Below are 14,078 nucleotides of genomic sequence, written 5' to 3' on the forward strand. Positions count from 1 at the left end.
GCGCAGAACATGGGATATAAATGAAGCAAGACTGGCCATGAGTCTATAAAGCTGGGGCACAAACACGGAGGAGTCGTGACGCTGTTTGGTCTTCTAGAAGGCAAAACTTTTGGCAGGGGGTTTTTCAGATATTATGCGATATACTGCTCATTGTTGGGGGTTTTATTTAGAAAGAAATAACTTTCTACCAGGAGCAATGGAAAACCAACAGTCAGCAGTTCCTATTTCAACGATCTTTACCAATTCAAAAGTCAAGTGCATCACTTTAGTGTTTGGAAGGGGAAAAAAAAAACCCCAACCAAATAAATAATACCCCCAGATCTGTCTTTCCATCGACTTTGAGATTTCAGTGACAATATGCAACTGCATTTTAATGTGAATAAAATAGAATGACATTAGTTTGGAAATAAAGATTTTCTGATTTCTTTAGAAGAGATAAAGAGTTGACAAATTAAAATGGAAATGTAAACATAACCGGAAAATGTACTTCAGAATCGCTATGTACTAGTGAGACTTCTGCTCTATGTTCAGAAAGACATCTATCCAATACACGAATAACATGCTTCTCTTACCTTGTGATCATACGGATTGTAAGAATGGAATACCCGAGAGAGATCTTTTGTTCTTTGCTTTTTCTGTGGAAGAAAACACAAACATCTGAGTGGACAGGTGGCAAAAATATATACAGGCATATGTATCTATATGCAGACTTACCTATCTCCGTCTTTCTACCCATCTACCTGCATTAACATATTGTTTAGAGATTCTTCCTTGCGCAAACCGAGGGGCCACAGTGCCAACCTGGGGCACAGGGATGCAATTAAAAACGAAAGCCACTTGATGGTTATGTGGGTGGTTGTCACAGACCAGGCAGGCAACCTTTCCTAGAGGTTTCCTGGTTGAAACACGAATCATCCTCAAAAAAAACCTCTATTTTTAAACACACAACTCAGAGAGTAAAATGAAGTAAAAAACTGAAGCGAAAGAAAACTCAAACACATTTGAGGGTGTGCAATTTCACTGTAATACCAAGTGCTGTCACTCTGAACTAGGCACTGCTAGGCATCCTTTTAAACAAAATACCTTCATCTGGCTTCCTAGTCACAGCTTGGGTCTGTGTGCTTGAGCCTCTAGCTGTATGCTGGAGGCCACCTTTGTCCTGTCACTGCTGTATGGTCCAAGTGCCTTGCCCGGTGTCTCATGCACAGTAAGCCCTCAACGCGTATTTGCGACATTAATGAATAAATGAATACGCCTGAGTTAGACGGGCATTTAACTGTAAGCATCTATAATGATGACACAAGCCTCATATATCGTTATGAAAAGACAACCTCTTTTACCTTCTAATGATATGTTTTTCTCAAGCTGAACCCACTACTTGAGAACCGTCTCCACCTCCTGCTCCCCCAGCGTCTGTGACCCTGGAGAGAGGGTGGGGTTCTCTATTATCGTTGACTGTAAAAGGCAGATTGTTTTCTCACACACTGCGACCTGTCCACCCACCATAACGACTACAGATAATTTTGTGTATGGTTCTAGATCTTCTGTGCATATATTTTTATCGACAACTATTACTTTCCAAAGAAAGGGGATCTGGGACTGCCGGGCGGCTCAGTCGGTTAAGCGTCCGACTTCGGCTCAGGTCATGATCTGGCGGTCCGTGAGTTTGAGCCCCGTGTCGGGCTCTGTGCTGACAGCTTGGAGCCTGGAGTCTGCTTCAGATTCTTTGTCTCCTTCTCTCTCTGCTCCTCCCCCTCTCATGCTGTCAGTCTCTCTCTCTCAAAAATAAACATTAAAAAAACTAAAAAAAAAAAAAGGAGACCATTCTGTACACACTACCCTAAAATCTACTCTTTGCACTTCACAGTTTGTCCCTGCCAAACTTAAAAGAGTTGTGTAACCAGATCTGCAACCCCTTAAACGGGGTACTGAAATCCAAAAACTTCTGAAAGCTGAACTCTTTTCTGTAACTCATTTTAGTTCTTTAATAAAATGATCACCTTTGCACAAACATCTTTGCCAGCTTGACAGTGTGCCATTTTTTTAAAAAAGATAAAGTACAGAAGAACAGATACAGAGTCAAATAGCATGCCACGCTGGTTACCCTGATGGATGAGGCAAAACGCTGCCCCAACTTGCCGTCTCACCAAGAGTGAACGAGAAGGGATTGAAGTGAAAGTTGGAAATTCTTTTTTTTAAGTTTATTTATTTATTTTGGGGGAGGGAGAGAGAGAGAATAGGAGCCAGGGAGGAGCAGAGTGAGGGAGAGAGAATCCCAAGCAGGCTCCACACGCTGTCAGCACAGAGCCCGACTTCAGGCTTGATCCCAAGACCCTGGGATCACGGGTCAAAATCAAGAGTCAGGCACTTTTAACTGACTGAACCAGCTCGGTACCTCAAAAATTACTTCTCAATTTACAGAGCAGATAAAACATCTTTAAGACAGATACCGACCATGTCCTCAGATGCCAATTATAGAATTTATTTCTTTGGGGCGCCAAGGTGGCTCAGTCCATTAAGCATCCCACTTCAGCTCTGGTCATGATCTCATGGCTCATGGGGTAGAGCCCCACATTGGACTCTGTGCTGACAGCTCGGAGCCTGGATCCTGCTTCGGATTCTGTGTCTCCCTCTCACTCTCTGCCTCACCCCTGCTCACGCTCTGTCTCTCTCTCTCTCAAAAATAAGTAAACATTAAAATAAAAAATCTATAATTTTTTTCTTATGTTTATTTAGTGTTCGCCATAGCTAGCCCCCTGCCGCATCTTACATTTCTGGCACAAGCATGGCCGGTCTGTCCTTGATGCAGCCCACACCCTGCTTCGGACTCCCCTCTGCTGTTGTTAATCGGACTACCAGGTTCCTGGCTGCTTCGGTCTTCACTTGTGAATGAATCCTTGCCTGGTATCCATGTTTTCTTGGGAAGTACTTCCCGATATCCTCCAACTCCAGGGTCTGCGTGAGCACGTCTGTCACACCTTCCTATGCCAGTGACGTAAGCAGACCTTCTGGCCTGGGTCGTACGTGACCTTCTGCAGCCACTTGGCTAAGGAGTTGAATCTGCTATTAACCAGGATCTTGCATTAGAGTCATTTGTACACACTCATTGCACTCCTATAGACCAGCTTTCCTATTTCCGCACTGTCTTTGGGGACACAATCCCACTTGCCAGTCCTTCAAGTCACTCGGCTTTGTTTCTACGTTCTGACACCTGCAAAAAGTCATCCCTCCCTGCCGCCAGCCCAAACCTTCACTCCTCCGTTCCCCTCGTAAGAGGGCCTCCGACCACTAAACTCTAAAGTAATTCAACACTCCTTTTCCATGGAGAGCAAGGATGAGCCTCTAACTGATTGGAAATAGTCCCTTGGCTCTAGAAGAGCCCTAAAATCTGTATTGTACAGGGCAAGCTTGCCCACCAAGGTTTTCCTTAGCTTCTCATTTTCTCTGTCCTTTCCATGTACCCACTCAGTTGTGTAACAGTTCTTGGCTTCGGCTTCAATCAGAAGAAAAATGACGGATACTAACATTTCCTTTGGTACAAGATTCACTATAAAACGCGGAGGGACATTTTTTTCAGAAAGGAAACGATGCTAGGAAAGATAAAATATGGAGCGTATCAGTATTCAATTTAGGAGGTGTCCAAAAGACTGTTCAGTCCTCAAATGGCTGAGCTATGACTAGCTTGGGTTGGCCGGTGGAAATGGAATATTCAGAGGTTGTTTTGTGTGACCTTTTCATGTGGTTTTGGTTTTATATCTCTATTTTGACAGCTAAAATCTATACATGCCTTTACCTCAAATTATTCTGGGAAGGAAGTGGGGTATAAATGACAAGTAAATAACAATTCGGATTAGCACACAAAGCAGCCAGTGAGGAAAAATGCTTTTCTTTCTGACAACAAATTCATTATATACAAATACAGTGAAGTCTTGGCTATGAGTACTGAAAGTTATATGTATTGGTTCAGTTAACTGAAAACTACCACTACTTTTCCTATGAGGTCAGGATCATATAGCCCAGTGGTGTACGTTCTGGGATCCAGGACAGGGGCTGATAAATGATGGCCCATGGGCCAACCCAGTCCACCACCTGCTTTTGTAAGCAAAACTTTACCAAGACGCAGCCAGATGCTTCTGTTTACGTATCATCTATGACCGTTTTCACGCTGCGAGAGCAGAGTTGAGTGGTTACAGCAGAGATCACATGGCCCATAAATCCTCAAGTATTTACTATCTGGCCCTTTACAGAAACAGTTAGTCACCCCAGATCTTGAATCTCTGCCTTGGACCACGTCTACTTGTAGCGATAGTTCCCGGACCCTGAACCTTGCTCCTTCCACTCGATGAAGACAGTTCAAGGACCAATCGTAACCTACACCCTGACACGTCAGGATGAATATACCAGTCCAAACAACCATGAGCTGTCTGGCTCTCAGGATTTTACTTGTGAACAGTCTATGTGCAGACACAATATTCCAAGTTGGCTCGTTGAGCGTGCGGAAATAGATATGGGGCTTTTAGAGCCTTCTGCGTCCACACTGTAACGCCTCGTTACAGGAACTCTGAGATCTTTTGCTAAATTCTAGCCACATGGAAGATCTTACACGCAAGTGGCTAACGCGCGGCCGTGCTTGGTAGCAAGCTGGTTTCTCACAGGCAGACAATGCTAAGGGTACTAGGCTACAGGACTTGTTGAGCCTTGCTATCAGCGCTTTTAACTGAAACTGAAGGCTGAGCCAAAAATGGAATAATTAGATACTTTCCTATTGCATCATCGTGTGGGTCTAACCTACCTCCCACTTTTTAGCCTGTTAAAACAAACAACGCAGTCATGCAAGCACCTGCTAATTCTCCGGGTGTGTAAAAAGTAAACATGTCAAACAAGGTGTGTGATGTGCTTAGAACGAGGGTGCCCAACAACTCTGTCAACTGTACGAGGCACCTTCCCGTCACCTGCATCCCGAATCCTGCGGTCCAGGCTGCAGAGACGAGAGGGAGATGACAAGCGACTGTGTGCTGAGCCTTGCAGGCTGCGTAGGTAGCTGGGTTTAAGGCAGTCTGAAACCGTGGTAAAGCTTGTAGATTTCTGAGAACCCCAACCTGTAGGTATTTCCTAAACTGCTTTGTATTTCACTCTCTAAGAACAGAGAACACAGATGACTCCTTTCATGTCCAAGTTTAAACTCCTTTTCGGACACCACCACCAAGCTAAAAGCCCCAATGGAGCATTTTTTTTTTAACAGTTCAGGTTTCCAGACAGTGTCATCATTTCCATTTTCATCAAGGGGACACAGGAGTTAGATCTGAAAGAAGCACCACATATGATGAGAATCTGGACTTGGAAGGTTGAGGTTATGGAACCAATCAAACTGTACCAATATCCTCCAGTTTAACTTCTCCTGGGCTCCCCGCATGAAGTCCGTGTTTTCTGTGCTCAGTGTCTACTTGTAGATACTATGATATAAATGTCTCAGTAAACCTAGTGGTAAGAAGCCGAAAGAGCAGGTTTGAGCTTCAATGTAGTAACTTCCTGTTTCCCTCTTCTGCACGTAAGGAGCTTGGAAAGTCACCACTCTGGCCTCACGGCAAGTAACAAGCTTGAACAGACTGAAAAACCAACAACTCTTTTTGGATGCATAAGGGAGGGAATAACAGAAGAAAGTGTTGCCCCCAGAACTGGGAGGGACCAGGAAGCCGACACGGGGGGGTGGGGCTTCCTGCAGTGTGAGGCTGCCATAGGAACCAGCACTGTAGGAAAACCGGAAGGGTAACTGACGGATTGCGGGAGGCTCAGGGCAGATGACCATTAGGAGCTTGGGGGCGATCCAGTCATGGGACGGGAGCAGGTGGTCCACGACACGGAGAGATTTACCTCCAGGAGCTCAACCAGGTTCCCACGGTAAATATGGGAGAAAAATCTCCTGTGGTTTCTGGCATGGGGAGGGGACAAAGCAGAATTGTGAAACCAGCCAGAACACTCCGTTCTTAATAAGGCCTGCCCTCAGGGGAAACCAGTTAACCAGACTCTGACCTGCTTGGGTATTACCAGAGTCTAGCTAACCTGAGAAGGGAAATACCCAACCTCAGTCCACTTAGCCATCCTGTTCCACCCACAGAAGGAGGGAAACACTAAGAAAATGTTTGCAGTCCAGGAGCACAGAGTCACTAAAAGACTGAGCTCTAATTACAGGACTCTGGAATGCTTTCCCTGTCCTCACACCTCAACACCAGGTAACTCAAGGCCTATTTTCAGCAGTTCCTTTTGCTCAGCACATCACATCTGGCTATCGAGAAAAATTACAAGACATACCAAGTGACAAAAAAACTCAATCTGAAGACGGACCAAGCTTGAGGACCAGACATGGCAGTGTGCTGGATTTATCAGACTGGGAATTTAAAATATGTGGAGGGCTCTAATGGCTAAAGTAGACAGTATGCAAGAACAGATGAAAAATGCAAACAGAGAGATGGAAATCTAAGAATGAGCCTCATCCCCCCCCACCCCAAATGCTAAATATAAACACTAACAGAAATGGAGAATGCCTCTGACAGGCTCATCAGTAGACTGGACATGGATGAAGAAGGAATCTCTGAGCTCGAGGCATATCAACAGAATTCTCAAAAACCAAAATGAAAAAAGAACAGACTGAAGTGGGGCGGGGGGGAGAGAGAATATCCATGGGTGCCTGAGTGGCTGAGTCAGTTAAGCATCCAACTCTTAGTCTCAGCTCATGATCTCTTGGTTCATACAGCAAGGAGCCTGCTCGGGATTCTCTCTCTCTCTCTGCCCCTCTCTGGTTCATATTTTCTCTTTCTCTCTCAAAATAAATAAATAAACTTCAAAAAAAAATTGAATATAAGGACTGTGGGGGCAGCTACAAAAAGTGTAACATATGGGGGCATCAGAAGGGGAAGAAAGAGAGAAAGGAACACATATATTTGAAACAATAATGCCTGAGAATTTCCCCAAATTAATGTCAGACACCAAACCACAGATCTAGGAAGTTCAGACAACACAAGAAGGACAATGACAAGAAAACCTATTCTTTTACATATTCTTATTCTAATTTATTCTTGAGAGACAGGGACAGAGCACAAGCAGGGGAGGGGCAGAGAGAGAGGGAGACACAGAATCCGAAGCAGGCTCCAGGCTCTGAGCTGTCAGCACAGAGCCCGATGTGGGGCTTGATCTCATGGACCGTGAGATCATGACCTGAGCCGAAGTTGGATGCTTAACCGACTGAGCCACCCAGGCGCCCCTATTATAATTTTCAAATTATAGTAAATCAAAAACAAATTCCTGAAAGAGGCCAAGGGTGGGAGGAGAATTTCTTATCTATAGAGGAACAAAGATAAGAACTGTATCTGACATCTTAGAAACCATGCAGGCAAGAAGAGAAAGAAATATTCAAAGTGCTGAGAAGAAAAACCCATCAACTTAGAATTCTGTACCCTGCGAAATTATCCCTCAAAGATGAATAAATAAAAACCTCCTCAGACAAACAACAACTGAGAATTTGTTGCCAGTAGACCTCATTTGCAAGAAACATTAAAAGCAGTTCTTTAGAGAGAAGGAAAATGATAGAGAACAGAAATCTGGATCTGAAGGAAGGGCACTGAATATGTGGGGGGAAAAAGTGCAGGTAAAAGAAATTTTATTCTCCTTATTCTTAACTGATCTAACAGATAACAGTTTATTCGAAACAGTAACAGCAACAATGTACTTGGTTCTGCATGGATCTGTGCATGTGAACTGAATGACAATGACACAAGGCATGACAGGAAGAAATAAAGATGACTGTGTTATTATTATAAGGTACTCACACTCCCCTACAGTAGTATCATATGACATGGAATTGGATTTTTTTTTTTTTTTTTTTTTTGCTTGGATTGTTTGGAACGATGTATTGCCAACTCTATGGCAAACCACTAACACAGGTTCAAAACAAAGTATAACTGATATGGTAAGAAAGGAGAGTTTAAAGCCACTTATTTTTTCTTGTCCCCTTGTTGGCAGAGAGCCTGAGAAGTAGTTAAGCCCTGGCAAGGAGAAACAGAAGAGAAGTAGCCAAGACAACTCATCAGGCCCTGCCTGACCTTTGTGTCCTACAGGCTCACAAGGCAATGACAATGGCAGGGTCTGGGAGTGTTAGGTCCTAAACAAATTCCCAAAGAGACTGGAGTCAAAATTCTATGTAATAAAAGCCAGGGGACAAGGACTGGTCAGTTAGTGCCTGCCGGGGACACGCATTCGGTAGGGAAGTCAGAGAACCACATCCTGAGGCAAAAGGGCCAAAAAACCAGCCAAGATGTGCAAGATTAAAAACAAATGACTGAGGCTCAAAGGGGTTCTTGGTAAAACTTGCAAGAACTAGGAGAATTAAGTGAGGACAGGGCTTAGCAAGGATACCCAGGACATGAAAGTCAGGGATAAGAATGGAAGCAGCTCGGAAATGTTAAGAGGTAAGTGAAGGTGCTAACAACCACAACTGTGGTCTGACGATAAGGTAGGTCTCCTGTCTGCCTTGGGACCTTCTACTACACTTCCTGCCAGGGGCAGGCTCCAGGCTCCAGTCGTCAGGACGCAGGCAGTGCCAGGCTTATTAAACTCAGTCTGCAACGTGCCAGCATTTGGTTGAAGAGGGAAACGATTATAGCTTACTGGAGAGTTCAGGTTTTGATAAAGAACTAAAGGAACGGAGTCTATAGATAGATTATGCCATTTATGATTTGTAAGAAAGTAGGCTGGATGTAAGTGCACGGGGAAAAGAAAGGAAAGGAGGTGGTGCTGTGGAATCAGAGAGATGGCTAGAGGACTAGAGCACACAATGTTGCAAAGGGGACAATCACATCTAGGTCTCAGAAGGGGCTTCCTAATGGTGTGAGAGGTGGAGCACGGGTGCCAGGCTAGAGGCTGAAGGTGGCACGACAGGACGTGGCAATGGTTCAGAGGAAAGGACAGCACCCCATCCCAGGTTCGGCTAGGTGGGGCGACGAGGTGGGATGGATGGAGGAAGAGGGAGGGCGCAGGCCTTACAGCTCTTGGTGACTGGTTAGGGAAGGAGCGCAAGAGAGGGAAGGACGTGGATGCCTCTAAGATTTCAGGTTCAGATAACGACAGGAAGGGAAGCGCTCCCTGCACTGACATGAGGAATCCAGGCAAAAAGTAAGTTTTTGGGGGGTAAGGGGTGGAGGGTGGCAGGTGGGGTGGGGAATTCAGATTGAACAGAATGTGTTTGAGCGGCTGGCCGTGATACATTTGGGAGATAATGGGGGAGTGAGACATAAGGGTTTGGTGCCAGCAGAGAGTTGGGGGCCATGGATCTGGGAGTCATGAGCCTACAGGTGTAAGTCAATAAAGCAGAAGAGGGGATGTGATGACACGGGGAGCATACAGAATAAAGGAGGCAAGAAGTTGAGAGGAGAAGACGGAAGTTAACATCTCAGCAAATCAGCTCTCTGACCTTGGGCGAGGAATCCGCTCTGGACGTCGTGACATGAGGGGCCAGTGGTTCTCAGTGGTTCTCAACCCTGGCTGCAGGTTGGAACCAGTGAGGAACCTTAAAAATATACCAGGGCTCTGGTCTAGATCCCCAGTGGCACTGAGCTAACTGGCACGATGGGATCAATTTGAAAGCTCTCGGGTTTTCCAGCGTGCGGTCAAAGTTGAGGACCACCAGCCGATATGCTCCCTGAGGTCTCTCCTCGCTGTCAGCCTCTGTCTTCTACGTGGGTTCCCCGCTGGCCTTCAGCTTTTGGCATTCTGGGTTCTGAATTCAAACAGCATTTTCTTTCTTAATGTCGATATTCCGTCAGCAGCTTTGCTTTACTTCCCAACCTCTTCCTTGACTCAAGAATGAACTCTCTTCAGGAATTCCTCAGGGGCACATCGAGGCTTTGGCTGCAGGGAATAGGCTACTGCTATATATCTAGTTCCCTTGGTGAGTGCTTCTGAAAAATTAATGGGAGGCTAATTTAATAAACCTGAAACTTTATTTTGTTATCAATGTATAAAACATCAGAAGCTTAATTAAAAGCACTTGACGTTATCAGCACTCAATCACAATCTCACTCTTTATATTGGACATATTTGGATGGAGTCCCTAGGATAATAATCACTCAAGATCACTAAGAAGAAAGAACAGGTCCCTGGAATCTAAAATAACGAATTCAAAATTAGTTTAAAAAAAAAAAAAAAAACATTAGTGATGTGAAATAGGTCTGGTGATCAAAGACACCCAAAACACTCAGGAAAACAAACTCTTCAGAATCTCATCTGCTTTTCCTTCATAAGGCACGTATGTAATAGTTTTGTGTTCTGTGATAAATGGCTACAGTAAGGAGGGTGGGGAAAGTAAAGAAAAATAGGCTGCTCAAAGCCTACATACATTTTTCACCTCCTACTTTCTACTACGATCTGGAAGGTAACAGAGATGACCCAACTTTGTCTATGCTCTTGAATTTCCTTCTCTGCTTCTGGTTATAGCAAATTCAAGGAGACTTTCAGGTTCTTTAGAGTCTGGAGTCCCCACAGTGGAGGGCACGGCGTAGGCATGTCTCAGAAGACACTGAGAGGAAACAGCAGACTTCAAAGAGTGGGAGTTAGGAAATAGGGAAGCCAGTGAGTTCACCCATTGTTAATGGTATTCAAAAAAAGCCAACCGGCCAAATGTGGAGACGTACCACTGATTTTGAAGCACAGCAGGTATCAGAGGGAACGCTTTTTTTTTTCTTTTTGGCTTTGTGGTTTGTCAAATAACCTCGGTGGAATTGTGGCTGCGATAACCAGTCTCTCATTTTCACAGTGGGCGTGGTAAAGGAGCTCCTTAACTAGGCAACACATGCTGGAGCAAAGTCTAAAAAGGGAATTCTGCATTAATTCAGCTGATAAAATATCAGTGGCCATATCTTCTTATATCAAGCTCACCTTATTTTCTAAAGAGAACATTTGTTCGCAAGGAAAGGTCATTCTTTGGCGACAAAGGCGTGCCTGGCACAGGAGAAGGGGAAGGAGACTGAACTGTTCTGCGATGGTAGGAGTAGGTGTTGCCAAAATGTGTAGCCATTTCAAGCAGTTAGAAGAGAAACAGCCTTGCGACATAAATAAAACGCCTATAAAATTAAAAAGAAGTCAAAGGGTCCTAAATACTACATACCACACAATGGTTCATTCAAGGTTCCTTTGTATGGGAACTTCTGGCGCTCAAAAGTAGCACCCAAGAGTATGAGCTGCTATAAATATCAATTCAATATCACTTATCTTCAGTCTGACCTTCTAACGACCACAAAAGAGAGTTAACTTTACTTCTTATCTGGATTACTGTAGTAATATTTTCTTTCCTGGACTCTCCGGGTCCAGTTTTCGTCCTCCAGATCAAGAACTGGCAGAAAATGGTCTGCAGGCCAAATGTGGCCTGGCCAAATTTGGTCTGGCCACCAAGTTTTGTATAGTCTGTAATTTGTTTTTACAATTTTAAGTGGCTGAAGTAAAAAAACAAAAACAAAAACAAAAAAAAAAACACCAAAAACCAAAGGACAAGAATATTGGTGACATGTGAAAATCATACATAGTTCAAACTCCCATCAAGTTTTACTGGAACACAGCCACGCTCATTGGTTCTCGCATTGTTTGTGGTTGATTTTGCGCTCGGTGGGGGGGGAGAAGCGTTACAACAGAAACCGTGTGACCTGTAAGCCAAAAACATCTATTATCTGGCCCTTTACAGAAAGAGTTTGCCAATCCCTGCTCCAAACCGTTCGTGCGCAACCCCGGCTGCACCGACCATGTCTGGACCCCCTCGCCACGGATTCCGATGTAACGACCTGGGGTACAGCCCAGGATTTGGAATTTCAGCAAACATTTGCAGGTGATGCTAATGTGAAGCCACGGTCTGGAGCCACTGCTTAACCCACCTCTGAATAGAGGCCAGAGTTCACTTCCGAATGCACGGTCATCTGAGGTCACTCTCCCCTTTAACAACTTTCAAGGACGCCCAGCTGCTCAGAGAATCAAGCACCAAGTACCGCATGAGGGCTCTGCCTCAGGTTCCCAGCTAACACCAAAGACAACGTCTCGTTCCTGATGGACCTGCATTTTATCAAGCCCACATCTTTCTTGCCCACGCTGTTCTCTTTGCCCTGGAACGCCTACCCTACTATCTCCATGCACTACATTCATCCTGAAGAGCCCCGTTCAAAGATTATTTCTGTGCCGGATCCCCACCTCCACCCACCAGACAGAATTTTTTTTCTTTCAATTTTTTTAAATCTTTATTTATTTTTGAGAGAGAGAGACAGAGAGAGAGAGAGAGAGGGCACATGAGCAGATGAGGAACAGAGAGAGAGGGAGACACAGAATCCAAAGCTGGCTCTAGGCTCTGAGCTGTCTGTCAGCACAGAGCCTGACGCGGGGCTCGAAACCATGAACCATGAGGTCGTGACCTGAGCCGAAGTCAGACACTTAACCGACTGAGCCACCCAGGCGCCCCCAGAAAGAATCTTTTTAACTATGTGCTCCCACAGACCTTTGGCACTTACTGTGCGTCAGCATCTCCTGGAGAGCAGAAACTGCGTGTTGGTCATCGGGGAGGCCCTTTTCCATCCACCAGACTTTATTAAATTGCGTGCACATGGGAGTCACTCAGCAAACACTGCCATCCCCTTAGTCCCTCGTATTTGGGTCTGAGCTTCATTGAGCCGTCTAGTCCCTCAAACCCAACACTCAGGTCACCGATTCCCTGCAGGATCTCAATTCATGACACAACACCTCAACTTCTGTCACCTCTGTCTGCCCACCCTTTGGCCTCCGCTTTCCCCGACCTCCACTGATGCGGTCGCTCGCTTGTGTCCTGAGTGATCCGGAGACTGTGTGTGGATGGAGGCCTCCCAGTACTCCCTGCTCATTGCTCTGCGAGGAGCCAGTCTGCAGCTCTTCCTGTTCCTCGTAAGAGCCACCCACAAGCTCTCCCTGTCTCTGTTCTCACCCTCTACATCTAAAATACATTCTCCCAGGGGCACCTGGGGGGGCTCAGTTGGTTACGCATCCGACTTCGGCTCAGGTCACGATCTCGCAGTCTGTGAGTTCGAGCCCCGTGTCGGGCTCTGTGCTGACGGCTCAGAGCCTGGAGCCTGCTTCGGATTCTGTGTCTCCTTCTCTGTCCGTGCTCCTCACCAGCTCACACTCTGTCTCTCTCTCTCTCAAAAGTAAATAAACGTTAAAAATTTAAAAAAATAAAAAATACATTCTCCCACCTCTAAAACTTAGTTACCAATTGAATGACACATTCATTCATTTGACACATTTACTGTGTGTCCCTCACGTTGCAGGGACCATACTCAGCCCTGGTGAGACAGAAAGCAAGCCAGAGGAGGCCCCTGGATTTGAGAAACTAGAGGGGAGAAACAGTGAGTGTGCTTAACTGGGAACCAAGCACACAGTAAATACATATGTTTGCTGAGCGAATGAAAAAGAAATACAGGGTGTTCATATTTGGTACTAACACTGCTCACACCAAGTGGCTGTGCCAATAAATGACCTGTTTGTGATTCTTCCATAGATTATTAAAGGCAAGTTTATTTTATGTTGGAATTATTTTCGTAACTATAAATGTAGTTCAAGATGATAATTGTAAAAACTCCAGAATTTGAAACTTGTTTCCCAAGGGACTCTGCTTTCTTAACCCTTTCTCTGACAAGTTATACACAGGATTGGGGAACGACAGCATCCAGTATCTTTTGCTGGTTAGAAAAACATTAGGGAAGGACAACATCAACAGTTATATGTCATGGAATACCCTTACTTTAAAAATAAATCAGTAAATATAACAATCGATAACATTTCAGAATATACTGATCAGTAGTCAGATAAGTGACGTATATTAGACACTAGGTTTGTAACATACCCAAACACCTTATAACACAAGAATAAATATCATCCCCCCACCAAATTCCTCCTCCCTCTGGTTACTTTGAATCTAAGTAGTTTGACAAAGCAAAGACCACAGCTTTTAATCTAATTCCTGTAAAATCTTCTTTCACACAACTTTGGTATTTAGACTAATTCATAGTTTTACTGGGATA

At 44.8% G+C, this 14,078-nt stretch overlaps 1 protein-coding gene across 5 annotated transcripts in view; it reads right to left on the reverse strand.

Moving 5' to 3' along the window:
* CDKAL1 (CDK5 regulatory subunit associated protein 1 like 1) overlaps positions 1 to 14,078 on the reverse strand; it is a 714,482-nt gene that overhangs the window by 173,496 nt on the left and 526,908 nt on the right. For all 5 annotated transcript variants that reach the window (XM_030314751.1, XM_030314750.1, XM_030314749.1 and 2 more), the window contains one exon: positions 573 to 635. In XM_030314751.1, coding sequence (XP_030170611.1) covers positions 573 to 635 — 63 coding nt within the window. The remainder of the gene's footprint in view (positions 1 to 572; positions 636 to 14,078) is intronic.

The sequence above is a fragment of the Lynx canadensis genome, chromosome B2, assembly GCF_007474595.2.
Source record: "Lynx canadensis isolate LIC74 chromosome B2, mLynCan4.pri.v2, whole genome shotgun sequence".
Classification (NCBI taxonomy): Eukaryota; Metazoa; Chordata; class Mammalia; order Carnivora; family Felidae; genus Lynx; species Lynx canadensis.